This window comes from Annulohypoxylon maeteangense, assembly GCF_022496945.1.
Source record: "Annulohypoxylon maeteangense strain CBS 123835 unplaced genomic scaffold GGS22scaffold_23, whole genome shotgun sequence".
Classification (NCBI taxonomy): Eukaryota; Fungi; Ascomycota; class Sordariomycetes; order Xylariales; family Hypoxylaceae; genus Annulohypoxylon; species Annulohypoxylon maeteangense.
In genome coordinates, this window is record NW_025953270.1 from 65344 (window position 1) to 91981 (window position 26638).

The 26638-nt window shown below is 48.5% G+C and overlaps 8 protein-coding genes across 8 annotated transcripts; 3 read left to right on the forward strand and 5 right to left on the reverse strand.

Moving 5' to 3' along the window:
* Positions 1 to 257: 257 nt before the first annotated feature.
* Positions 258 to 3547, reverse strand: GGS22DRAFT_197314 (uncharacterized protein; the record flags this gene model as incomplete). The annotated part of the gene is made up of 2 exons (XM_047965966.1): positions 258 to 1479; positions 1556 to 3547. 2 exons carry the CDS (start codon positions 3545 to 3547, stop codon positions 745 to 747), a joined length of 2727 nt encoding a protein of 908 aa, XP_047814565.1. The 3' UTR covers positions 258 to 744.
* Positions 3548 to 7524: 3977 nt separating this feature from the next.
* Positions 7525 to 8041, reverse strand: GGS22DRAFT_192867 (uncharacterized protein; the record flags this gene model as incomplete). The annotated part of the gene is made up of 2 exons (XM_047965323.1): positions 7525 to 7594; positions 7752 to 8041. The coding sequence occupies 2 exons, from the start codon at positions 8039 to 8041 to the stop codon at positions 7525 to 7527; spliced, it is 360 nt and encodes a 119-aa protein (XP_047814566.1).
* A 1394-nt stretch (positions 8042 to 9435) lies between these two features.
* On the forward strand, positions 9436 to 9809 carry GGS22DRAFT_192868 (uncharacterized protein; the record flags this gene model as incomplete). The annotated part of the gene is made up of 2 exons (XM_047965324.1): positions 9436 to 9656; positions 9719 to 9809. 2 exons carry the CDS (start codon positions 9436 to 9438, stop codon positions 9807 to 9809), a joined length of 312 nt encoding a protein of 103 aa, XP_047814567.1.
* GGS22DRAFT_174077 (uncharacterized protein) lies at positions 9743 to 11203 on the reverse strand. Its single transcript, XM_047963027.1, has 2 exons — positions 10679 to 11203; positions 9743 to 10599 (listed from the first exon to the last, which is right to left on the reverse strand). Exon 2 carries the CDS (start codon positions 10527 to 10529, stop codon positions 10014 to 10016), a length of 516 nt encoding a protein of 171 aa, XP_047814568.1. The 5' UTR covers positions 10530 to 10599; positions 10679 to 11203; the 3' UTR covers positions 9743 to 10013.
* Positions 11204 to 11950: 747 nt separating this feature from the next.
* GGS22DRAFT_79390 (uncharacterized protein) lies at positions 11951 to 13024 on the reverse strand. Its single transcript, XM_047968112.1, has 2 exons — positions 12594 to 13024; positions 11951 to 12517 (listed from the first exon to the last, which is right to left on the reverse strand). Exons 1-2 carry the CDS (start codon positions 12769 to 12771, stop codon positions 11976 to 11978), a joined length of 720 nt encoding a protein of 239 aa, XP_047814569.1. The 5' UTR covers positions 12772 to 13024; the 3' UTR covers positions 11951 to 11975.
* A 2330-nt stretch (positions 13025 to 15354) lies between these two features.
* On the forward strand, positions 15355 to 17921 carry GGS22DRAFT_79406 (MFS general substrate transporter). The gene is made up of 2 exons (XM_047968113.1): positions 15355 to 15927; positions 15996 to 17921. The coding sequence occupies exons 1-2, from the start codon at positions 15525 to 15527 to the stop codon at positions 17378 to 17380; spliced, it is 1788 nt and encodes a 595-aa protein (XP_047814570.1). The 5' UTR covers positions 15355 to 15524; the 3' UTR covers positions 17381 to 17921.
* A 23-nt stretch (positions 17922 to 17944) lies between these two features.
* Positions 17945 to 21608, reverse strand: GGS22DRAFT_197320 (P-loop containing nucleoside triphosphate hydrolase protein; the record flags this gene model as incomplete). The annotated part of the gene is made up of 2 exons (XM_047965967.1): positions 17945 to 21263; positions 21344 to 21608. The coding sequence occupies 2 exons, from the start codon at positions 21606 to 21608 to the stop codon at positions 18190 to 18192; spliced, it is 3339 nt and encodes a 1112-aa protein (XP_047814571.1). The 3' UTR covers positions 17945 to 18189.
* Positions 21609 to 22114: 506 nt separating this feature from the next.
* Positions 22115 to 25249, forward strand: GGS22DRAFT_79422 (uncharacterized protein). Its single transcript, XM_047968114.1, has 2 exons — positions 22115 to 22381; positions 22441 to 25249. The coding sequence occupies exons 1-2, from the start codon at positions 22202 to 22204 to the stop codon at positions 25096 to 25098; spliced, it is 2838 nt and encodes a 945-aa protein (XP_047814572.1). The 5' UTR covers positions 22115 to 22201; the 3' UTR covers positions 25099 to 25249.
* Positions 25250 to 26638: the final 1389 nt, after the last annotated feature.

The following is a 26638-nucleotide window of genomic DNA, read 5'->3' on the forward strand; positions in this document are numbered from 1 at the left end:
AATGACCTTATGTTATCGTATGGCGGAGGCCGGAATGTTACCTAGGTAAGTAACAGATCAGGTTTCCGTTTCGATTTGAATCACAGTTACTCTGTACACGGAGCCGACCTAAGTTACGAACCCCTTCGATTAATTAATAATAAAATGTAAAGAATGAAGGTAAACGACGTCGGACATAGGCTTTTAAGCTTTTATTTCCATACGATAACCTTTCGGATTTTGGGGTACTTGAAGTTTAATAATTATTGCGAACCGTGCCGGCAACCATAATTTAACGACTCCCGTTGTAAATTCGCTAACCGATCCCACATTATCTTCCGAAGCGCGTCGTTTTTCCCGGGCCACCGTCATTAAGATGACTATCCAAAAATTAAGGAAATACATACCTAAGTATATCAATGGGGAAAAGCACCATATCGTGTAAATCAATCATCACATCAACAAGTCATTTTAACATATTCCCAGCACAATGTATTTATATTTATTAATGCAACTCATGTCATAACCACTGGGAAATATGTATGCCTCCCGCCCTTCCAAGCCAGCCTCTAATGAGAATCCTGGATGCAACTTTTCGCAATATGCCGTGCTTGGGTATCAATCCAATACTCCCATACCGATGATGATGATAATTGTAAATCTGGTTCGGAAAACCCAAGTTCTTCCATTAGCCATAAGCCATCTTTCCTTTCCTTACAAAACTGTGATAATACTCATTCATCCAAGGTAACGTAAACCATGATATTAACCCCTACGCGTTGATAAATCGCCGGCTATACCTAGTGCCGCGGGCACGGGGGGACGTTGTATTTCTAGACTCCTGCTCGGGACTAACCTACCCCCTGGCGTTCTTGGATGTGGTACATTGACCCGACCGCTTCGCTCCGTGAGTCTGCTAGGCGTGCCGTCTTCATCCGCGCTATCCGAGTCACCGTCGTAGTTTGCTAGCCGTGCAAAGTAGTCGGCGAGACCATCTACGCTGGGCGTTCCGACAACAAGATCGTACTGCGGCGGAGGCGTGGGCATTGGGGGTGGCGGGTCGTCATCATCGAATGCCGGGGGATTGAAACTAGGATGCCTGAGAAGGTGCATGGGCCTCGGCGCTATCGGGGGCTGAGACTGTCTCTGTAGGGGTTGCGAGCCACCAGCCGGGTGCTGCTGTATGTGTGCGGCTGGCGGTAATGCAATGCCCTGAGATCCGACGCTGGAAACGCTAACGTGAGGATCAACAGAGGGTATCGTGCCGGTACTCGATGCGGGACTCGGATTAGTGGCGAGTATCGCGGCGTCGGGACATCCGCAACTTGACTGCTGGTGATATATAGGGCGTTCGGCACCCGAGTACTCTGGAAGGGCGGTGTTGGCCTGCGTCGCGCGGCAGTTGAGGACGGTAAAGGGCGAATCGATGCTGATCTCGAAGTGTCGACGCCGCTTACCTGCTGGATCGTCGGGATCGAGGCGGGAAATGCGCATGACGATCTGTGCAGCACCGGTTAGTAAGAAGTTTCCGATACGCGTACTGCATTCGGGGAAATACGCGGATAAACCAACATACCTTTATCCAGTGATATACGTTAACATTCTTCCAACTGCAATCCGGATGAAGCCTTAGAGTTTTGTCCTTGGCCATCTGATCGCAGGTCGGAATCTGGACATTCATTTCGATTTCTGTCGATCCCCAATACGCCTCGAGCCCTAGATCCAGATCACCCAACAGATTCTCCGCGGGGTCGGGCAACGGCTGAGGTGAGGTATGAGCCCTCGACGCCTCTGCGCTTCGTCGTCGTTGCGCCGCAATCCGCGCTTCGCGCCTCTGATCCGGAGTCAGTTCGCCACCGCTCAGAAAACTTATATCCGACGCCTCGAACTGCTTGTCGAGAGGCTTCCCCGCAGATTTCTCCAGCAACAATATCTTTCTCCCCGGATCTTTTCGGGTAACTCGTCTGTCGTTAGTCCAATACTCGATTGACTCGGTGACGAACACCTTCAATTTATGAACCTGCACTTTGGCTAGCGGTGTCAATTTGAACGCTATAGGTATTTTTGTGCCGATGGGGAAGGATTTCCCCGATATCATTATATCGTAGTGGAGCTGATCCTCCCACTGCCGGCTGATGGAGATCGGCTCCGTCATTTCGAGGGATAGCTGATCGGGGACCCTGACAATGCAGACTTCTTTTGTCCCATGGAGGTTAGGCTTGAAGGCGCCTGCTCTCTCTACTATAGTCTCGAGCTCCCATTTGACCGATCCGAATTGGAGCTTGGTTGTTTCGAGCTGGTGATGGTCGATGGGCAACTCGAACGAATACTCGTAGGTGCCTGGGTAGAAAATTTTGTACGTCTTCGGCTGTACGATATTCGGATTGGGCGTGTCTCCTTTACCGAAGCTGCGTGACTGTACCGACTGTAGCGACAGCCGCTTATAATCGCGGGCCGTTAAGTGTCCGGTAGGCTTATTCCTCAAGGCCAAAGACACCGTCGATTGTGAGGGGGATGTAGGTCTTCGAGATGCGGGGCAATCGGCGCTGCTTCGTAACGAATAGGCACACTGGTTTCCGAATTCGGTCTCCCATGTCTCGTGCGCGGCGTGGAAGAACGTCAAGACCTGTGTCCTTAAGGATTCCTCCTCGAATTGCTCGACTTTAATGGGGGGTATGCCTTCCGGCCATTCCGTCCTGGCTCTGCCGTGGAGTTTGAGGGTGACGGACTTGATCTTCACGTTCTTAGACACGTTCAGCTGCAACTTGCCCCTCAGTAATGCCGTTGAATTGGCCGCATCGTTTCGCGGGTGCCCGTCGTGCTCGAAGCCCGTAAGAAATACGTTCGGTTCTGCTAGTATGATTGAACAAGAGACCCCGCTCCCGCTCGCAACTGGTTTTGGTATTTCCGTCACCGAAGAGCTCATTATGCTCTTAGCTGAGCGAACCGACATAATACTATTCCTGTGGGAACTGTGCGCAGCAGTGGCCACAATTGGTGATTGGGTTGTTGAGCCTGTCATGCTGGCTGTGCCGAGCATTGAAGACGTGGCTGAAGGGGGAATTGCGAGCATGGAATGAGGCCGTGGACGCGGGGCGCCTATCGTATTCGGTCTCGGTCTCGGAATCAAATCGCCGGTGGCGCTAGCGACGTTTGGGGGCGTAGGATTATCTACGGCTACGTATTGGGCGAGGTGAAACTTCAGCGGTCCCAACACCTTTTCGATTACTCGCCGCGGTGAGCTCCTATGTACAGACCCGTCTTCTTTCTTTTCTTTCCTATCCTTCTTCGCTTCTTCCCTGCTGTTCTTCTCCTTCCTGAACCTAGACGACTTAGACTTGGCTAGCGCGGCTGGCCTCAGGTCAGGCGGCGTGTACCCGGCGGGATAGGACACGATGTGGATAGACTGAGGTCTCCTCGGACGAGGCCGAATATGCGGAGTAGGGAGACTCGGAGTTGCGCGGTGCCTCCGTTCTGTTGACCTGGGTCTGTAATAAACGTTGCCGGCTACGGGATATGCGTGGTGGTGTTCCGGGCGGTGACGATCTCGACCGATTGCTTCTGTCATGATGGTACTGTTAGGGATAAATAATTAAGAGATACTCGGCTAATGAGAATGCGCAAAACGAGCAAGCGAGCTTTCTCGTCGTCGTCGTCCGCCAGCCGGATCGGATGAATATGTGGTTATGTGCTATGTGCTTCTTATGGGGATATGTCTGCGTCCGTCCAAGAAGCACATGCTCACATGCGAGCCGGCGAGGACTACGAGATGTAGGTATGACCGACGACCAAGCGAACAGATGGGATGGCACGACACCAAGTCATGCGCGGCGCCCTATGCTAAACGGGAGCTGGTGCGGTGGCAGAGGTGTGTGGTGATAGGCATCATAGGTAGAAACGCCAACTAGGAATAGCAGACCACGAGAGAAAAGAGAAAAAAGTATAAAGGGTTTCTCTTTTTACCGAAAAGAGAAGTGCGTATGCGAGTATGCGAGTATGTGCGTACATGTATGTGCTTAGGTAGGTGAAAGGGAGTAAAAAAAGAAAAGAGCAAGGAAGGAAAGCGGAGAGCAGCAGGGCAAAGTACCTACGACAAGGTGAATCATAACCAAGTCATCAATGACAACCAGGGGACAACTGGGGGAAGGTCCAATTCTATGTAACGAGTACCGCCGCTGCTGAATAGCCGTGTGGTAGGAAACACCTGGTCGGAAAGGCTCAAGGTTCCGGGATGACAGAAGCTAGTACGCCCGTTGCGGTTGCTGTTGCGGTTGCGGACCCGCCTATAATAAAGTATGTGAGTACTAGGTAGGTATGTGCAAGTATATGGTAAGTATGTTAATATATGTAGGTAGGTGTATGTGTACTTGAAAATGTCAGAAAGGTACGATGAAATGATTAGCGTACATGCGCATAGTCTAATAGTGCAGATAGTGCAATGCTAGGTAAGGTTGGAACGCAACAATGAGAAAACGTTTTCGGCGACACAGCAACACAGAAAAAATAAGACTAAAGTCGTACGGGTGAATTGGGTGGACCTGGTGCGGTCAAGGGAGGTAAGTATGGTAGTATGATCTGTACGATGCGGTCGGCTGGGTCCTGAGCGATTATTTGGGGTATAACCGCGACACTATTCGCTAGGCTTCTCTCTTCTTGTAAGTCGGTGAGGGGGCAGGAGGACGGGGAAGGCAGGCAGGCGAAAAGGGCAGGGCAAGGAGGGCAGGATGACTGATGACTGATGACTCGGATGAGGTCTGCGTTACCTTTTCGACAAGTTGATGTGATATTGATGGAGGTTGGATCGAACGGGTCGAACTTCCAGGGCTAGAGGTGGTTCTAAAATCGCAGATGACGGTATGCGACTAATAAGATAACAAAGACTGCAGATGATTTTCCTATGATGTATTGCTTTCGTCTAGACCCCTGCTGGTGCCGTTGACATAAGCCGGTAGCTTGGTAGCTTGGCAGCTTCGAAAGAAGTAAAGAGCTAATAAGACGACACCTCCCCGCTAATGCTCAAGCGGAGAACCTGTCGATGAATGTTGATGTGGATATCGATATGAATGTCGATATAGATGTTGATATCGTGACTTTATTGTATTTTGATACGCCCATAGATATATGGTGTAGCTCTGCGTAGGTAAGCCGTCCTGGCCGTTCCCGTCTACTATTTATCGTTCCTAAATGCCAACCCAAACGTTCGGTAGGTCGGGAAGAGTGTTGCCCATGTCAGGATTTAAATCACTCGTCGTTTATCGCGAATGCGCATATACAGTAGTCTCAAATACAAACAAGTGACATCCCCACGCGCTCACAACGCAGACGATGGTATCCAAAACGATTATTTCTTATGTACCGAGGTACTTACATAGATGTTCAATGATCGATCCATCAATCGCCGTACAAGCCGAATCCATTCCAAATCAGGAATTCGTAAGAAAAGTGCATGCGTAGCAAGGCGCTCGCGGGTCCTCGCAGGGCGTTAGCAGGGGCCAGCAATCACTTCTCAGAACAATCAAGTCATGTGAGGATTCAGAGATAGTTCCCACGTCACAAGCGAACGGCTGCGAACCAGTAGATGGCGTCCGTTCTAATAAAATCCATAAAATCCTTGCAAGAAAAAAAGAGGAAAGAGAAAAGAGAGGCGCAATAGCGTGTATGCAGTGCCGTATGTAGCGCATGTAGCGCATGTAGCGTACCAAGTACAGTGCCGTGGCCAGGCTGTTTCTGGTAATCGCTAGGTAATCCCTGAAAGAACACTCAATGCATTTAATATGTACGTGTAATGCATACACAAGCTCTGAAGAAGCTGCATTTCCGATGCTGGAGCGGCAAGTTTAAGTGTCACACCGCATATGTAGAGAGACGAGCCGGAACTTTCTTCCATCAATGTCACGGTTTTTGTAATCGTTCGGAAATTTTGAGAAGTTAGCCGACGAGGCGAAGTAAGGCAGCAAAGGCGAGAAACACAATTCCCATCACCTAAGTATGGACATATCCGACCGTACCTAGTACACTACACTAGGTACATCAGATTCTAGAGTTACATACTACTAGTATGTACATACCTTCCGGCTACGGCATTTATCTGAAGCGACTAACCAAATATGTATCTAGATTCGCCGGTTCAGGCTGGTCTAGCTAACCCGGGCTACCTGGTTGGCTAAGCTCGCTAGGGTCCTTAATAAGGTTGATTTAGCTGATTTAGCTATCTTGAAATGCCGTGTGTTCCCCGACTTACCGGGATGACGAGCTGCACACGAGATTGTAGCGATCTAAAGCCAGGTGCCACTGTGCCAGATGGTAAAGCAAGAATGGGTTTAGCCTTATCATGCGCGAAACCGATTCACTATTCTTCATAATCCAGTGTCGCGTTTCTTCAACTCTTAATATATTTAACCTTAATTCGACTCGACTCGTGTAAGGGAAGTACGTACTTCGTCCATGCACGATATTCCAAATTAGGTGATTTGACAATGTTAGCGGTGCATTACGGGATGCTCGGCAGCTTGTGAAGCGATTGAAACGACTGCGAGGCTTCGCAGCCACGATATCCACCATGTCGTCATCATAAAAAAAGAATTGGAGTGAATTGGTGCCGTCCACTAAGCTAGCGGTCTGACATGCAGTTTTAACGCCTCGTCATCTGGAAAATCTCGGGTTATGAAATTGACACTATCGAAGAAACTAATCAATTTCTCAGGCTATCAAGCCTCTATTAATCGAACGATTTGTTTTAAAAAGGCGCAGAGACGTTTTCAGGATAGTGAAAGACCCATGGGGATTAGATAATCCCGAATTCCATAGTTTTTCCATAGGTATCAAGGTAGTTCCAACGTTAAAAACATCGATGCAACGGATACGCGGATACAAGGATATGTACTTACCTACTTTAATATGTACACGACAAGGGACATGGATGTAAGACATTAAGTCGAAATGTTGCCTGCCAAGACAATACCTTTTTTTCAACAAGATCGAAGGATTCATCAATTGACCAATTACCAACTGCATTTCTTTCCAACCGGTAAAGGAAGAGGTAAAGCGGTGCAAGATATTTCCAAGGCAGTCCCAATGTCTCATAGTCCGAAGTCATAAAACTTATATATTATAATGCCGTGGCCATGATGATATCGGCATGTCCATCGCATTTCTATACTCCATGTAAGGTACGTATTTATTTACAAATATTACCTGCCTAGGTACCTAATGTCTAAACATCCATTCACGTTCGTTTTGTTAACTCCGTATAATGATCTATAACCTTGTCGTTTCTACCTAATTAAAAAAGCTTCCCTCGTCTCTCCTAATGTTTCAATTGCACTTCGAGTTTATTTTCTTCGTAAGTTTCAGACTCATACGTCGTTACTAAATATGGTACCTACTAGGTACCTAGTCAGCCCTAAAATCGTGCCAGACGGGAAAACAAAACACACCGCTTCTCGCACTGCCTTTCTGGCATCAGGACAGGTCTTCCTTCCACATCCAGGCACGGCCTCGGAATTGGTCTCGAACGGCTTCCAGGAATGACCATTCATCGGACCTTTAGCTAGCCGATTCCACAGCTCGCGGTCGTTCCACCACAGTGCCCAGCCGCGGCCGGTGAACATGTAGTCTGTGTTATCGTGCACATCAGTACCTGCCGCATCGTGGAGGAAGGGCGTAACCAGAAATCATCGAATGGCTCTTCACTCATTCACCTCACTACCAATCATGGTACGCGTCAATCTACACATCCATCTCGTTCAGGAAAGCATAGGAAAACTACGGACGATACCCAGCACGGATCATCTGGAATAAACGGGCCATCTGTGTCTAGCTTTTCCGATACGTCCTCTTCGACCTCTTTCTGATCCGCCGTGCTATCACGAGATTCGTCTGCTACCCTCCTAATCAGCAGCACGCTATAATCATCCATTTCCAGCTCAGGGAGGATGCTGTGGTCAGCTTCGTATCCTGTGCAAAATATCACGACGTCCACTTCAACTGTCGTGTCGGCACCCAGCAATACTTCATAGTCTCCAGCAAAGTCTTCGAACCCTCTAACCATTAGCCATGGCATATTATCGTCAAGGAAATATTTCAATGGCATAAATTATCGTAGGCCATGAATATTCCGTGTCCATGGGGATACCGCAGGCTAGGTAGATTGCTTCGTCAGTAGCCCTAGTACACTTTAGCAACCTTTTTCTACAAGTAAAAAGAGCTGTCGCTGTCGCGTTGCCGATTCCTTCGACAACGACTTTCTTACCCCGGAAGGGCTCTTAACTTATGTCTAGTGTTTAGGTAATCATCTTGCTTAGGTGGTCACAGGCAGATTCCTAGGCTTGGAAGTATTATCCTTACCTCCTATAAGCTTGCGAGTGAATCACTTTCCCTTTAAATTTACCTTTAGTTATTCGATATTAGGGGCCACACGGGGATGCCCCGGCCATCGTGGCTACACATAACCTTATCAAGCGATAGAGTGATATTGCCTTTTTAATTTATGATGGGAATATTCTCTGAATCCTGTAATATATTTGGAGTCGGCATTTCATCCATAATATTATATCGTAGTGGATGTGTTCTCGTAGGTAAGTTTAAATGGCGAGCATACTTACCTATCGAGGTATAAGTTAAAGTGTTCATACGATTAGGGAGCTGTGGTTAATCCGAAAATGTAAGAGCCGACTGTCAAAGTCAGGTACACATGATTTCAAGTGCCACTAGGAATATACCTAGTAACTCCTAACTTTGGAGCATTAGACGGTCACTGAAACCCGTCCACAGTCTACCTATCTTGTCTCTCAAAGCGACTAGTTAAATCAATCCCTCCTCCCATAAAGTCTTCAGTGCCGTGGCTCCTAGAAAGCAAGGTCGCCGCGAGGGAGATTACCTACCTAGTTCAACGAGGTCCTTGATAAAAACGAGATCACGTCTAAAACCAAGTTAAAGACTTATTTAGGTATATACTCCTTTTCCTCTTCTGCCTAACGTACAACTTTCTCTACCGGGTCGCCTACGGCGAAAATTTAACCCATAACGGCTTGTCCAATAACAACCGCCTTTACAGACACTCCTTTGAAACTGGGCGTAGTAAAGCAGATGTTAATCTGCGTCTGAACTTGTTTCCGTATCCAGTGTACCTCAGGCTACTAGGCCTGACTTAGTAGTAGGGTACCTATACCAGAGATTGGGCCACAGAAGTAACCGGTGATTTTAATACGGCGTACGATGTGTACAAAACTTGTCAAATCACCGCCGAGGGAACTGTCTTCGCCCACCTCTTTACCGAGTTCAAGTCGGCTTCTGGAAACAGCGCAGCTGCCGAAGATCAGCTTCTTACCTCCTGTGCGGTGGCCTTACCGTTTCCCGAGATGTGTTCCCGCTTGAGCAAAATGTCGTCTTCGCGCTATCGATGAGTACCTAGGTAGTTTGTTAGCAGAACTTTGGATTATGTGGTTTGATAATAAGATGTCAGCTCCTTGGTATATTATGGACAGCGTTGGGGCGTATACGATTATAGATATTGAGGGGGTTCGTCGCTTACAAGATGTTTTGACGAACATCCACGCTTGGGGACGAGGTGAGCGAATGAAAGTCCTTGCTGCATCTTTAAAGGCGAGAGAAGTTGGATTCGAACACTACGCGTTCTCTCATATGTCTAACCAAACGCCTAAGCCCGCTCTCTCTCAGTAGCACTAGTGCTATTTAATCCTTTGACCCTATGGTACTCTATGAATGCTGATGCCAATAGCGGCACCAGTGCCGATGTTAACAACGCCGATGCTAACAACCCCGCCGACGACGCTGCCGGCGTTAACGCCCTTTTTGACAATGATCGTTAAAGGAAATGGGACGTGGGAAGTGGTTATCGCGTACAAATAGGTACCTGAGTTTAACGAGGGTAATTGTATGAGAAGAGTTTCTTTGGGTTTTCTTTTCTCTAGTTCTGCTCTTCATGAAAAGTTTCATATCGCGGTAATTACAACATTTCCATTTCATAGTCAGTACTAAATCCTGTTAAACTCGGGTACTCGGGTACTCGACTCTCAAGAATCAAGTCCGTCAACATAAAAGCAATCCGAACCGCCCTCCACAAACTCCCTCGTACCAAGCTGTCCAATGAACTCGCATAGCTCGCCTTGTATAAAATTAACCCCGTGGCAAAACCAATAATCCGGATCCCCCTGTCTCGCCTCTAACCCTCCCTCCTCCGCTCTCTTCGCCTTCTCGAAAGACCCGGTACAGGCATTCATACAATCCTGTAAGCTCCCGTTCTCGGGGTGCGTGGCGACCTGGGTGGGGTTGGCGGGGGCGCACTTAGTGTCGCAGCGGACGAGGCCGAGGTATGGGTTCCCGTACGCGGGGGAATCGGCCGTGTACGGCGGACACTGGCAGAAGGCGTTGTAGTCCGGATAACCGGTGGTTTGGTTTGGGTTTTCGCATGTGGTGGAGCTAGTCCCCGGAGCCGTTGTCGTTGTGGGGGTTGGATCCCGGTTTAGCACGGAGGCATTAGTGAGGGTGGAGAGGGCCAAGAGGCTTAGCCAGACGCTGTTATGGAACATTTTGGCGGGCGGGATGGGGTAGATCTCGGGGATTAAGAGTTTTGAGGATATATTACGGTATTGATGAGTTCTAAGATTCGTGATGAGTAGGTGGATTAGTGCTCTATGTAGGAGAGTAACATTTGTCTCGATGATCGTGTCTAGCATACCTAAGGGTTTATATATCAACGCTGGTAGTTTTTATGCCCGCATCTTGAAGAACGGGCGGCTCGCCGTGAAAACGCGGAGAAAGTAAACGAGCAGCCAGATACTCGGTATACGGCCTTATTCAACCTATAATTGGCTACCGCAAACGACGAGCGGTCGTAAAGCTCCCTTACACCTTGGAATATAGCCTATCAACAACCCTGGGCTTTACCAAGGCTGAATTGCCCATCGTGTTGATGTGTCTGTGTGTATGAGATTAATCATAGCCCTGGGCAACTGGGTAGTAGGTATGTTGCAATCATCATCATGAGATGCTTGACAGTCTCACCGAAGCGTTTCTCGCCTATGTACGCACCACTGTAGATCCGTCGGTTCCTCGGCAAAATTGGCCTCTGCCCCTGAGCGCAACCGCCTAGCAGAGGGGGGGAAGAGGAGAGCCAAGAAATCGCAGATCTCCGTCGCCCCGATTATCCCGCCTCTTCTATAGGCGCACAACCGGGATCTTGGCTAGCTGCCCTAAATGATCGGTGACCATAGGTACCTAATCTACTTGGAGGAAGTTTCAGTCACCCAGATGTATCTGACAACCTGTTTGCTATATTACACTCTAATTTCAACTACTACGCTCGTCGAGGGATGGAACGTTGCGGCTCCGAATACAACCATTCGTACGTAAACAGCCTAACGTCATTCTCATAAGGGCAGGTATGTAGATTGGAAGATTGGTGCGATTATGCCTTGACTTTTTGATGATAAACTCAGAAGCGCCATTCGGTACGCCGTATAAGTTGAGGCCAAGAACTATTATACGAGAATCTCGACGCGAGCTTTCAGCTGAGCGTTTTGGAGTCGATTATTCGATGGTGATACGCGCATGGCGATGCGAACCTTGGTTAGGTATGCAGTCATGTACCTATACGAAAGCCGCTCGAGCTGAGGCGATGTAATCGGTTGCGACGGCATCCTTCACATCGACCGACCGCTCGGAGAATGTTTCTGTATTAGATTAATCGAAATTTGATGCGGATGTTTCTTGATGTGATTAAAAAGCGTGGCTGCTAATAGGTATGACCATGGCTTACCATGAAAAATGCATAAGAAGTGGGATGTTCAAACGAATATAGGTCTACCTACCTACTACGTGTCTACCTACCCAGAGCAATTTACTTTGAGTTCTAGCAAACCGACATATTATGCCAATCTTTCAACACGTTTTGATATTCTCATTTCATTTATATGTAACTCATAATACCATCTAGCCGATGCCCGTTTCGCCCCCTTCTCGCTGATTCCCCCCAGCTATGAAGGGGTCGACAAGTCAACATCTTCCCCGTCAAGCCACTCCCCCATCTTGTCGTATAATTCCAACCATAGGGGGTTTGCTGTGCCGAGATCCGGATTTTGGATAGTTGGAAGAGATATATCAACGTCGTGGCCAAGCATGTTCTGAGCCGCACCAAGATACTTGTACCCCTCCGGGTACCTATCGAGGGTTTCCTTAGCGAAGCTCGGCGTGGTTTTGCCGTCAACGGGTATGAGCTTGTCTTTCTCGTATATCAACTTGACATACTTGACCTTCCAGCCGGAGTCGCGAAGGCAGAAGAAATGGAACCGACAATCGCAATCCACGTCGAATACGATAGGCTCGGTCCCCATCAAAGCGTCCATCCCAATCGCAAACCGTTGCGTAATAGTCGCTTTCATCTTGCCGACGGCCCTGGATTTCGAAAGATTGAGCTCAACCAACGTACCGCATTCACGATGCATGATAAAATCCCCCTTCGATTTCCCCTCTTTTGATTTCTCGATGAAGTTGTCGATAGTCTGACGTTTACTCCAAGCTAGACGATCCAGCGATTAGCCTTGAAATACCCGAGGTGGTTGGCTATGGATAGAGGCAGGTAGGTGAATACTAACTTGTCCAGACATACGCGTCATCGCAGAAGAGAGAGCGGAAGTTCTTCCACTCGGATGCGTCTCGGTAGACGGGCCAACCCTTGCACAGCTCGGAGACGATCAGTCTAGCTTGGAGATCGCTCTCGGTGCCGTTGATGTGGGAATACACCTTGGCTTGAGGGTCATTCGGCGAAGTCATGTTTCAGTCAGGCAATTCCCAGCGACAAGCGCAAAGAAAAAGAAAACAGCAGAACCTGGGTTAGAAGACGATATGCCTGGTTCAACTCCTGCTGTAATACGTGAGAGGTATGGTGGCACTACTCCGACAAACCGCAGAAGAGGGATGCGGCCATGATCGACCGGCCACCTCAACGTTAAATAGGTACAGCCATTTCATCTCAAATCCCCTTCGCTCTCCGCAGAATGGCATGCTCTTTTGTCAGGACCGATAGACGGGATGAATCTGCCTCAGCCCGTCACCTCGGTGTTACGCAAACACCGGCAAACCCAAAGCAACTATGCGCTTTCGTTCGTGCTGTCTCGCTAGCCGGCATATCGAAGAAGGTGAGCGGCTCAAAAGGGCCACGGACGGTAAACCATTCCTTATTATAGGAGAGGCCCTTTTATAGGCATCACAGAACTGAGCCAAGTAACATAGGTACCCAGGTAGGTACCTAGTAGGCAGGTTGGAGTGTAGGTAGTACCTATGCAGAATGACACTAAATACCCATATGCGTGTCCGGCAGAAGAGGCGTTCATGCCGCGCAGTTTAGGGTTCCGGCATAAGCGTCTTGCGTCTGCGTCTGCACGAAATCAAGATCCGGTTTCGATCTGGCGTATTTGTCCACCGTCTTGTGCAACTCTTCACCTACTCTTACGACTTTTGTGGCTTCATGGCTTATATATAGGTAAGCAGGCGACCACCCGTTGATAAGTGTCGGTGAGCACCCGAGACTCTCACCTTACCTACGGACGGACCTGTGCGGATCCGCCCGTCCCGGGAGGCTGCATTATTACCACTGTATCCGTACTAGGTAGTGGCGGTAGTGTTGGTGGTCGTAGATATTAATCGGCATACCGAAAAGGGATGTGTTGAGTCTCGAATGACCTATCACCTCGTTCGGTGTGGGAACCATGCGTAAACGATGACGATAATTGGAGTGATTGGGGTGCGATGCGTCGGTTTTAAGACACGCCTGTAATGAAGAATCAAAGATGCAGACCTACCTGTACTCTGTACGTCGCGAACCTTGGAACCACGTTCGCCTGTGTCTGCAATACCACAGGTAATCAATGTCAAACAGATCCCACAGGATTCCGTACCTACCTAGGTACGTAAAATCCTAGGATTATTTGCAAATCCCGCGCAATTGTGCCTACCTGCCCTATTTCATATGTAACTTCATATGCAACTTCGTATGCATTAGATAAAGGAGAGCATGAGAACGTGGGAGCGTGGGAGTGTGGGAGCATAAGGTAGCAGTGTAGATTCCTCATGTTTCCAAATACCGACGCAGACCTTCTTTAAAAAGGTGCCATTGGAGGTCGTTGGGGGCTGTTGGAGAAATGATCCTACAGGCATCTTACAAGCATTTACAGGCATTTACAGGCATTTTCACATGCGAGCCGCTATTCATAGTCGCTAACAAGTGGCTAACGGCCAGTGATATGCGAGTGAGCAGGTGCGGTAGCGTTGCCCAGAGTTGCCCAGAGCTAATAGGTAGGTACCTACTCAGCGCTGCCATATGATAAGAGCAGGGTTTAGGGCGGACGGCTGCAGATCCCCCCTTGCATCGTGGATCACTTTGCATCTTTGCATCATCGACACGTTGGGTCCGGCCGAAGCTAGAAACCAGCTCCGACCTTGTCTAACTTTGTTCAGCTCGTCTGTTGAAGTTGTCATATTAAATACTAGTAATATTCGACGATACGGAGGACATCTTACGGCCCGATGTCGCAGATACAGATGCAGATGCAGATGCAGATGCAAATGCTAAGAAGGTGGGTAGAGGTAGCAGTACCTATGTACTAGGTAATTAATGTTCCAAGTTATGAACTTCTGATGCGTTGATGTAGAAATCTGATAATCTGGAAATCTGAATAGGGCAACTAATGGCGACTCTAATACCCGCAGCCTGCAGATAAATACCGCCCTACGCGATGATGTACTCGACTTTTAGTAACTTTAGTGACTTTAGTTACTTAAATGAACCGGTCAAAGAGAAATTGTTGGAATCGTTGAAAGAAAAAGAGCGAAAAACTCCGAGGCTAGTCGCACTTATTCGGCGTTCCGACTCCTAATCCGTCAATAAGCCGTTTGTCTCAGACTAGATTCCCTAGGTACTAGGAGATACTAGGTAATTATACAATTTGATTAATGCAAAATCGAATAAGGCCACTAGAGCAGATCCATTGTGATCCATCTGCTGGCGTAGAATTAACTCTTATTTGACAAGCCCGGCCGTTGGCGGATCGGTACCGTAGACACCCTCAAAGATCCTTGCAAGGAAAGCCCCTGGACAGCCAGGCTGGGTCTGAGTCGGGAGAAAAGTAAGCTTATCTTCCTTCTCGAACTGCCTTTATTAATCCTTACAAATGCTTCAGGACCCATTCAGCTGTGAAGGTACGTATCTATCGTCTGGGATTATGTGATCTCTTTTCGCCATCTGATGAGCGTGCCATGGTCCCGTCAATTTACTCTGTTGAGCCTCTGGAATTCTTCTCGAGTTCTCATTAGAATATCAAGAGTTGCGGCGTAGATTCTTTCATACCTTGATGATCGATCTACCTTGCTTTCTTGATTCTTATGCCATTCTCTGACGTTGGGCTCGCTGATCGCTTCGAAGCCTGTTCGTTAGCTATCTAAGCAAGAAGATATCGAGATACTGGTAAGTATCAAGACGTCGGGACATCAGGACATCGGTCCATCCTAGGCCTGCGTACCGAACGAATATGGCCGTCGATGACGAGCGTCAGAACGTGCCCGGCGATGGCATCGTAAGCTCCGGGGCCTCTAGCGTCACCGAAGTTCCCCTCAGAAGTCATGGGAGCTTTTGGACGGAAAGGGCGCCAGACTCGCCGGGCGTGCCACCGCTTTCTGCCGGTTCCATGATAATGAGCGCCGGGACGCGGACGCCTATGCGAGATGACATGTGGACGAGTGGCGATGAGAGGGAGAAGGATGGTGTGGAGGGTATCGAGAGGGAAGAAAATGAAGACAATGAAGATAATGAGAGACGTATCAAGGGTCGGAGCCTGACCAAAACCGATACTAACATGTCCATCGCCGCAACGCTTCCCTTCCCTCAAGAGGCCCTATTCGTCATGGTTATTTGTTCGGGACAGCTTTTCACACGTAAGTCTTCGAGTCGTAGTCTCTTGTTCCCATGCTCGGGATATCCTCTGGCTAACATCCGCATGAAGAGGCCGGTCTCGGTCAAGCGATCAGTATCATCCAGACCATTGGCGACACCTTCGGCATCACGAATCCTGGAGAGTTGAGTTGGTTCATGGCCGGATACAGTTTGACGATAGGAACCTTCATCCTATTTTCGGGAAGGCTGGGAGATTTATATGGCCATAAAACCATGTTCTTGATCGGCATGGGTTGGTATTCTATCTGGAGTGTCATCTGCGGACTTGCTGTCTACTCGAATCACGTCCTCTTCATCTTCGCCCGCGTCCTCCAAGGTATCGGTCCCGCAGTCGTCCTTCCGAACGGGTTAGCTATTTTCGGCGTTACCTATGCTCCCGGACGACGGAAGGAGATGGTATTCGCCCTCTTCGGTGCTATGGCTCCTATCGGATCTGTCCTTGGTTCGTTATTTGCTGCTATATTTGCCCTGGCTTGGTGGCCTTGGGCTTTCTTCGCATTTGGTATTATCTTGGCCGCGACTATGGTCATAGGATACTACGCCATCCCCGAAGCTTCCAATACGCATCACCATGAGAAGCCGAAAGGTTTCAAGGATACGCTACAACAGCTCGACATGGTGGGAACCATTCTCGGTGTAGCCGGCCTCGTCCTGGTTAACTTCGCATGGAACCAGGCTCCTATTGTTGGTTGGCCCGAGCCGTATGTCTATGTGACGCTGATTCTCGGCTTGCTGCTCCTTGCTGCGTTTTTCGTGTATGAGTTGAGTTATGCACAGAACCCGTTGATTCCTTTCCACGCTCTTTCGTACGACGTATCGTTCGTCTTGGGTGCTATAGCATGTGGTTGGTCTTGCTTTGGAATCTGGTTCTTCTATACCTGGCAGTTCCAGCTCAACCTTCGACACGATTCTCCCCTGCTAGCGACTGCCAAGTTCGCTCCCGCTGCTTTATCGGGATTATGTGCCGCGCTCTTCACAGGCTACTCGTTGCATCGTCTACGACCGCCAATTGTCATGACCATGGCCCTCGTCTTCTTCACGGCAGGTATAACCATCCTCGCGACTTGTCCCGTCGAGCAGACTTATTGGGCACAGCTTTTCGTCTCGATCATCGTTATGCCTTGGGGTATGGATATGAGCTTCCCAGCAGCGACCCTTATTCTGTCCGACGCCGTACACCGAAAACACCAGGGAATCGCTGCGAGTTTGGTTAACACGGTAGTAAATTACAGCATCTCGTTAGGTCTGGGATTTGCGGGAACGGTCGAAACGCAGGTCAACAATGGTGGAGGAAACCCAGTGGATTTATTAAAAGGGTACCGAGGAGCATTTTATATGGGCATTGGCCTTGCCGCTTTAGGTGTGGCTGTATGTCTTGCTTTTGTCGCTAAGAGCAGGAAGCACGAAAAAACAAATAGACAAGAAGAGGCTTGATGGGCTTGAAAACGCCTCACACTTTTACCGACTTTGCCCCAGGTTCTAGACTCCAGGTATTATATTTCGGCTCAACTGTCTTATCGGTTCTCGATGGGATGTTCAAATCCTGCAAGATACCGGTTGTCAACCATGCATGTCCTTGACGAAGGCCGCGTAATCCCTGCCTGTCCGAGCACACGATATCTTCATATCAACGACTAAAACAAGGTTAGATGGGCAGACGGGCAGACAGACGGGAATTAGACATGGGAAATCGAATATGTATGAGGAATGATTTTGGAAATGGGAAACTTACATTTAACATGATACCACACTTTTCATTTAGCGGTGTATATTTGTCTACGGCATAGAGACGAGAGCACCGTATTACTAAAGGCTGCGGGGTACGCCGAGGTATAGATTATAGCGCGCATTCATTCATCTGTATCATGACTTGTATCCATAGGTAGCATTGTATTGTTTCGGGTCGAAATAGAAATATCTTAAAGACTTCTTACATACCACCTAAGTAGTCGGGCATCGTCGCTTTTTATGTATTTCATTCAGCTATATGTGATCTGCGTGAATGTGAAGAATGTATGATATGCCTAGCCATCGTCTAACGTCGGACCCCCCCTTGCAGCACCGATGTAGCCAGCCTATAAAATGCAACGCCACGCAATGCCTATGAGCCCTAAAGATATACCTACTGCAACACAAGTGTATGGATATGTCCGATATTTATGAACCCCGAGTATATACACACCCAGACTTAGCTACGCAACGTCGAGATATCCGATCGCAGCTCAAGTTCGATCGGGTCACCTCTACTCCACATCCTGCTGCCCTGGTTCAACATGGGGGTTCGCTGCGATTTTCCTTGTGACCCCTGACTCGTCCATAACTGAAGCCACAACTCCATCCCATCCTTTACCACCCGTCCGCATCACGAGATAGGGATTGATGCTTGCGGAGAAATATTTCTCTCGTCTTGTACTAGCCCGTGGACCGCCTTCCAGGGCCGATAACGCACTTCTTGTTGTGCGCATACGTTTCTTTCCCACCTGTCCGCCTTCGCTGAGCAGACTGCTGCGGGAAACTCGTTGTTTTTGTAGTCGCTGATCGTATGATACGATGCTACGAACAAAAGGGGCTACGTCGATGCAAATCGATTCCATGGTCCCGTCGAACACGGAGGGATCGAGGTAGCCTGCCGCCATGGTTTTCTCCGAGGCGGCGATAGGGTCGAACGCGAGACTGTAATCTATTCGTGCGACAGCCGGCTGTGTGTCTAGATGTCCACTGAGATGGTCCTTCAACCTAGTGGTGACTTCGGTCTCGTCTAGTGGTTTGAATATGTTTGAAACCCTGTCGATATCTTGTCTACTTTGTAATTGTCGTCTTCCTAGGTGCTTTAAACTAGCAGCCATATCAAAACGTGTGGTATCATAATAAACGGCAGGGGATACTTCGATCAGCTGCCGACCAATGATAAAATCATCCTTTGCCTTCGCTGGTAGGCTGGGGATGGTCGGATCCATGGAAATCTTATTAGGTATGGCCGAGAAGTCGGACAAGCCAAGATCGGCGTCACTCATGAAGCCGATGTACGAGTCAACTGACTCCAAAAGCTCAAGCCTCTCCTTGGCTGAAGAGCATCGCTCAGCAGCTGTAGCCGCCCAAGAAGAATATTCATCTTGAGGACGATAATCCAGCGTATCGAGAGACCAGTTTTGGCAGACTTGTTGATGCAGCTCTTCTTCAGTCGCACGAGACGATAAACTATCGATCGCCGAGTCTCTGCTAAGCCAGCCCATGCCAGCTTGGTAGGTATTTTGGCTAACCACCCGGATGACATTGCCGTCTTCGTCAACATCACTCCCTTTAGGCCATCTCGGATAGAACCAATTGAATCCTCCTTGTACATCTCCAACTCCGATCTGGCACCAGTAGTTAAGCTCAGTTATCGAGGCACGGAAGTCGTGACCGCGCGAATCATAGAGCGTCTCGATTGTGTGTCTCTGGAGAGCGTGACCCTCGTTGGCGGCGATCAGAAGCAGCAAGTCGACGGCAAGGTCTTTTGGCGGACTAGAGAAACGAAAAATGCCATGTAGATTGAGACCTTGTAATGGAACCAATGCTTCGTCATTACATGTCATTACAAAAGGACGCTTTGACTGAGCAATCATAGAGATAATGGTTGCCCAAAATTGTTTGTCCTCCTCGTACAGCACATCGACCTCTTCGAGTAGAATTAAAGACTGCTTCTGAGCTTTAGGTGACTTCTTTGCCTCCTTGAAACTGGGCGAATCAGTGGGTTTCTTGGTTGGAGCTGGAGCTGGAGCTGGAGTTGTCTTCGGTTTGAAGAACGCAGTCATCATTCCCTGTTTGCCAGACTTCAAATCTCGATCTACCTCGTCTTCCAAGGCGTCCTCTTCTTGGGGTACGTCTTCCTTATTGCGGTGCTGAACGAGATGGTTTCGAGTCATATCACCGACCTTTTCTAGAATGTCTTTCCCGTTCCTTCTAGAACCCGAATTAATCTCGAAGATCTCGAAATCGAGCTCTTTGGCGATGGCGTATATAGTAGCCGTCTTGCCACAACCATGTGGGCCGCTAAGGACCACGGCATTGGCAAAGCGACCGCCATCTCGAGATGCTTGGCGAGCAGAACCGGACCGTATGACCGTCTTCTTCGCATTGCCTTGGCCGCTGCTTTGTGACCAGTCCCCTTCCGTGTCAGATATCTCGTCCAACTCGTATTCACTCCCTTCCTCATCACTATAAACAACGAACCCGTCTAGCTTCTTCCTTTTGCCTTTTGCCTTTGTCGGAGCCACTATCTTTGGCTTAGATCCCGAATCTACGGCTCGCACCTTGAGATTCTCTAGCCAATCACGTAATAATTCGGCTTCCCGGCCACTCTGAAGCACTCGTTCTGCGGATGAGGGTGCGTACTTCTGGGACCACGCGCTCGTTTCGCATGTTGCTTTGTCGAAAGCAGATAGGCTCTTCTCGATAGAGTTGTACGCATGCGTGAGCGCTGGGTGCGTCTTCGAGGTATTACTGCGCGGATGAAATGTCACTAACTCGCTAGATACGCGCACCTGTAATTTTTTTCCACTTTCGAAATACCTAGTGGGGACCCTTAAGACGGGCGGAGGAGGTTGGAATTCGTCGTCGTAAAATTTCATGTCCTTCTTCAGCTGCTTTAAATTTAGCTTCGACGCAGTCTGACGTAGTATCGACTCTGATTCGGGGATCTGGACTTGTTGCCCTTTTGCCTTCCGTTTATTCTGAAGACATAGGCATTGTTCCTCGTCTGCAGGACTAGGGTTGCTGAAATGATGCGACACATCACCACGTACGTGTGCCGTCTCTTTCGATGGCCAAGCTGGATGCTGCGCTCCCGGTATCTTGAGAGTGTTGGACTTGACGCCAGGGGCTGGGAGATCGAATCTGCCAGAAGCCGGCCGCGTATTTTTCGACGAGTTAGCCGAGCTGAAGAATACTCGCCTCTGGGGCTTCTGCTTTTCTTCTACTGCTTCTATTGTGGTAGTCTTCGTTTTCCCTTGGAAGAATGGATGAGTGGGTTTTTTAGGTGCTGCTTCAACATCTCGGCTCGAGGGTGGTGTTTCCGGGAGAATAGAAGTGTTATCTTTCGGCGCCGTTGCTATCATCGCTTGGGAATTAGGACTGGTAAGCAATTGGTGTATCTTATTCCCAATTTGAAACCGGGAATTGTCATCTTCCTTGCCATAGCATATAGAAACCAGGAACGTCTTGGGTTTTCGGCCGCGTTTCGATGTCTTCTTCGTGGTAGGTTTTGGTTTCGGGGGGGAGCCAATTGTGCCGGTTGCGCGATTCAATTTCAATACTTTTGAAGGCTTAGAAGTCGAAGCTATGTCAGAGATAAGTATTATATCATAAGGTACTTGGTGCACAGTAATCAGTAATTCATTGTCATCTAAGGCCTCGTACCTAACATGGATGTGTCTTGGGCATCGCTTGTCTCGCCTAGCTTTCTCTTCAGCATGCTAGACGGAGGACTCTGATCGGCGTCATTGTCGGCGGTGTCAGCAGTGTCGGCGGTATCGGCAGCGTCGACAGAATTGGGACTACACGATGGATCTGGCGTAACGGGAGTTGTGACGTTTAACATGCCATCTTTAGAATTATTGTTTGTCGAGAAAAACGGGTGAAGCTTTTTGCATTTCGTATCGGCGTTGTCGCTCTGCCCGTTCATGATGACGATAGTAGTACAGATATCTAGTATGTACGGCGTCTATGGTTATCATTGATAGATATACCTTAAAAGGTATCCAGGACACAGTTAAAATGCGATATTGTAACCATTCTTTGACGATGTAATTGTAATAATATGATAGGAATATGATGATAGACAACTGAAGGTGACTAGGTATGTATGTACTAAGAAAGTTGAGAAGGCGAAAACTAAAAATAAAAAGTTGCTCAGTTCAATTGTGAATTTGATGTGAATTCGCCGACTCAATATTCAAGAAGTCGCGTCTGACTAGGGATTACTGCGCGTCCTACGCGACTGCCTTTTGGCCATCAATTAAGAGGTGCAGTTACAACGTCTAACTCAATTAGGACCGGTCTAAGTACCAATAACCCCACCAAGAAAAAGGCTTGCTATCCCTGTAGTGCACCCTAGTCCCGCCTAATCGTCGGATCGGTGTTTTCGCAAACTGCCTCCGATTTTACAACTTTTTTTTTCATCCATTCTCTATCACATCGCAACCATACAGCCAATCGTTATAAATGGTTATAGATCATCTCTATTAAATCCTTAATACTGTCGACTTTAGGTCCAGTATGGCTTCACACTTTCAAATACAGAAGCCATATGTGCTAGCTTCATTACCACGACCTCTTGACCCTACTACTGGCCGATATGTCGTTAGCGAAGTCTATGGATCTGCGCCCGGATCAAGGAAAAGAAAGCGCCATGAACTAGCAGTAGGAATTGACGGAGAAGCCGTGAATATCTACAATGTGAGAATGTCGAAACTCGATCGCAATGTGGATTGGCTATTGCTCACTATGTTATATAGGTCTCTTCAGCTAGACTCGTCACATCGTACCCGGTTCCTCCCCAATCCTCATTCTCGTGCTCTATAGCTTCCATTCGGCGCAAGGTAGAGGGAACCCAAGAGGTTTCTAGGCACACGTATGCCGCGACGAGAGAATCTCACGAAAACAAGGTCACATTATTCAAAGACTATGTGGATGCTTCTGGCAACACTGATTCTATTGCCAAATCAGTATCCTTGGGTGTTGGTCGGCCAATTATTTGTGTTGCTCCCATTGCCGTGTCAACGGCACAAAGGCATACCAACTGCCAAACGCTAGGGGATGAACTCCTTATCGTTAGGGAGGATGGCGAAGTCATCTGCCTCAATCCAGACACTCTAGAGAGAAAATGGAACTCGTCTCCTGCCGTTCTACAACAGGACCTCCCCACAACTTCAAAACTCGGTTTCAGCATCATCTCTTGCTACCCCGTGCTTCTATCTGATCTTGTGCAAGGCATATTCAAGGGTAGCGACGATGCTTTTGGTCTCTTCCCAGAGATCAAACAAGGCTTGAACACCGATGCCGAGGTTCTGGTGCTCATCTCGAGTCACGAGTTAGATGGACAACAGAGCCGCCGACTCCATGTTCTGTCGATAATTCCACCCTCTCACGATTCCAGCAGCCCTCATCAACAAGGCGTTATCCAGTTACATGCTGTACCTATCCCTACTTCTGCGCATGGGTTTGGTACAGCCTCGTACCGCCTTGATATTCGGTCTGGAAGCTTGATAGAGTTCCGTGGACAAGCATTCAATATATATGACTTAACGACAAGTATCCCCAGGATAACGTCGACCATAGAGTTGAGTGACGCAACATCCTTCCTACGCCTCAGCAAAACTTCACTTCTCTGTTCTACCCCTACCCACCTAAGCATTTATAATCCGATATACCGGTCTTTCCAAAATTCCGTACGTATCGATTCCGGTATTCAGGATGATTCTACCGCCAACCCAAAGCCGGCAGCCTGCTTACTTGCTGCTTACTTTTCCCGCTTGGAACTTGCCGTTGCCATTATTGATGCCAATTTGGTTGCCATTCAACTAGAGGCCCCTATTTTGCGAACGAGAAAGCGACGGGCTGAAGGCCTCTTGATCGATTCTATCGGGCGTGGCGTGCAGCTTCCTAGAAGGCCCTCCGCCCAACCAACTCAGCCCTCAAGCGAAGAGATAAAAACCTCCCTCTTTTCCAATTATATCCCAGGTTCTATCAGAGGTGATTATTGGGAATCGTGGGCTACGGATGAAGCGAAAGCCGACGCCTTACTTAACACGAACGATATACGCGGTCTCGAATTAATGCTGGCTCAAAAATTCTCTATCCAAGTCCAAAATGCGGTTCAAATGCCGAATGGTGTAGGTCAAGCAGGGGAAGGGTTATCCAACCCACCGAAATATTCGTCGACGTGGATATGGCCAAAGACTAGGGCAGCATACCCTCCTGTGGACCGAAGATGGATTGTATACGCCATCAGCCGGGCTTTCCAATGGAATGACTCTTTCCGCGATGACCCAACTATCCCTCGGCTTATCTGCCAGCTACCACAGAGCGATATCGTCAATTACCTTGTCGATGCCGGGCACCTAACGCTCTCTAATCTGAAGACCAGCTTCCGAGAAGTGATCAGGGACGACGAAAAGACGGATTCATTCTTGGCTGAACAAATTGTGCTTCGACTTGCAGATGTCGATCCTACACTCGAACTTCTTGTCTCCTATATCTCTGCTACGAATCTTGGGGCGACGGAGCTGGTCATTGCTGTACGGACGATCATGAGGAGTCTCGAGTTGGTCCAAGACCCTAAGCAACTGCCGCCAAAGCTTCTTACCAATGGCACAACCGAAGAAATAATTGAAAATGGGGAAGCAAATGGGGACGGCGAAGGAGAGGGAGATTCAGAGCTTAGTAACATCGGCATGGAACTAGACAATCTCGAGGATGAAATCCAGAGGACTGTGTCTTATCTAGACGAAGACGCCGGTATCCGTGGTTCTGGGTTAAGTGTGGCATTTGCAAAGCTCGGCAATTGTCCTAACATTTCTATGATCAAAGCACTACGAGCTACATTCAAGCCGGAAGAGATCTTGTCCCTAATCTATCTCCTCCGTGTCGAGTTGGTCAGGGGTGCGTGGACATCTCGCTACCTAGATATAACGGAATTCGAAAAGGACGCAAACCTTGACGCTCCACCCGACGGCGTTATCAAGCTCATCGCAGACCTTCTCGGACGCTGCGTAGACTCTATCGGGCCTGGCGGTTGGCTCCTCAACGACGCCGTATTAGCAGCCGATGAGACCGGCGATTTCGTCGCTTCTCTTAAATTCGAAGTTAGCGCAGCTTTAGAGGGGTTAGAAGAAGCTGTCTACCTCCGTGGTGTTATCAGCGAGGCGGTAAGGTATTGCGAGTCGTCGAAGAAAACCAAAGTCGAAGGCGTTGTGGACAAAATGAGGCCGATACCGCTACACGTAAAGGATCCAGGCTCTCAAGCATTGCCTCTGGGGCTCAAGGCGAAAGGTGGAGTCTCTGCGCAGAAGGTTGTATCAGGTGGCGAGGTAGTTGACAGGTCTCAAAGGGAGACTGGTCATCTTAGGAGTCAGCAGGTCGGACATTACTCGTTAGAAAGGATTGCAATATGAGGCTCTTCCGATGAATGGCCTAACAGATTTGTTAGATCGCGAATCAACCCGAGTTTCTAGATACGCTTATCGTGTTCAAGAGTTGTGAATGGTATCTACTTGGACTCTCGGTCCTTTTCGGAAGCTCAACATAATTTTCATTCAACATTCCCTATTTTACTGACCTTGCTTTACGGCCCGTGACGAGATTCTAGGTTATTAGCAGTTCCTTTGGCCCGTTCCTCATAAGATTTCCGATGATATTCGCGCTCGCTGCGGCTCTAGATTATTTACCGGACTGTGAAATTCTTGTTGGTTTAGGACCTAGGTATATTCTTACGCCCAATTAATGAGGCTCAACCGAAGCTGCATTCTAGACCCAATGTCGATACCCACACGACCATCTCCCTATCTTATGAGTTGTGCCAACTGGCATCTCAATAGATTGTGGTTAGAGACTCGTCACAACTTTCGGACCGAGTTCCAAAATCTAGAGTTACAGTTGAACAAGGTCGTGTCACAAACCTCCCGTCGAGTACAATCCCGACAATTGTTTGTTTGTGCACTTTTCATCTAACGCAACACCACAGCTCCTTGATGGGTGTGATAGGAAACAATACCTGTACATTCACCCAATCCCATTGTTTGCCGACTTCGGGTTGTAAACTTCTCGTGCCCTACTCAATATACTCGCCGTAGTACGATGGCACCAACGCATCTAGTGTGTAGCCGCAACATGACGCCGTCGCACACGTTCGCACGTATGGCAGCATATGGCTTTCATGACATTTATGTCAATTTGTGCGGCTGAATGCGGAGGCGAACACACACTTCCCCCCTTCTTTTCCGCCCGACGACAAAGTCATCTTGGATTCAATCAGATTCAATTGGAGGTTACAGAAATTAGCCCAGTTAGCGTTGAGACTTAAGGTCCATATTGCTCCATATTGCTCCAAATTGAAGCTCCATCCATGCACACACCTAGGTAGGTAGGTATCCAACACAGCGTCGGTCAGCTCATACGGCGTAGTAGGTACTAGGTAGGTAGGTAAATACCTAGGTATCTAAACATACAGACAGCCAAGCCAGTAAGTACACCGACTCGAGCGGCATGTGCGGCGTCAACTTCAGGCAGGCTACTTACCCGAGGCCATGCAAACATCAGGAGGTTTATATCAATATGTAAGATTTTGCCGTCCAGCACATATACAGTTGATACTATGCGACGATAATCCACAAACGATTGACGTGGAGAAGCACCATCTTAAGCGTCATCTGCATAGGTGCTGCATTGTACATAGCATGTATACGTAGGTAGATATCGGACATTGTCATCAAATGATGCGGTCCTGTAGATCGCGTCGGAGCCTCGCCTCATTCATCTCAGATTCTCGGTCTGTCAGTCTTAGTTTGCCTTGTCTTCGCTGCACCGTATTTTTGCTGAGGGGCTGGTAAGGCTGTGACAGGTGAGCCATGGTTTTTCTTACGGAAGAAAAAGGCATAGCCATCGGTGTTTGTCACCGTCTTACTGGCAACCCGGTAATCTTATACATTTTATCTA

What these genes read in the sequence shown, in the direction of transcription:
- GGS22DRAFT_79422 (XM_047968114.1), top strand. Translation starts at nt 22,202, where the DNA reads ATGGCTTCACACTTTCAAATACAGAAGCCATATGTGCTAGCTTCATTA. An exon ending in AAGCCGTGAATATCTACAAT is followed by an intron (nt 22,382 to 22,440) that starts GTGAGAATGTCG and finishes TATGTTATATAG; the next exon opens with GTCTCTTCAGCTAGACTCGT.
- GGS22DRAFT_174077 (XM_047963027.1), bottom strand. Translation starts at nt 10,529, where the DNA reads ATGTTCCATAACAGCGTCTGGCTAAGCCTCTTGGCCCTCTCCACCCTC.
- GGS22DRAFT_79406 (XM_047968113.1), top strand. Translation starts at nt 15,525, where the DNA reads ATGGCCGTCGATGACGAGCGTCAGAACGTGCCCGGCGATGGCATCGTA. An exon ending in TTCGGGACAGCTTTTCACAC is followed by an intron (nt 15,928 to 15,995) that starts GTAAGTCTTCGA and finishes ATCCGCATGAAG; the next exon opens with AGGCCGGTCTCGGTCAAGCG.
- GGS22DRAFT_79390 (XM_047968112.1), bottom strand. Translation starts at nt 12,771, where the DNA reads ATGACTTCGCCGAATGACCCTCAAGCCAAGGTGTATTCCCACATCAAC. An exon ending in TGACGCGTATGTCTGGACAA is followed by an intron (nt 12,518 to 12,593) that starts GTTAGTATTCAC and finishes TGGATCGTCTAG; the next exon opens with CTTGGAGTAAACGTCAGACT.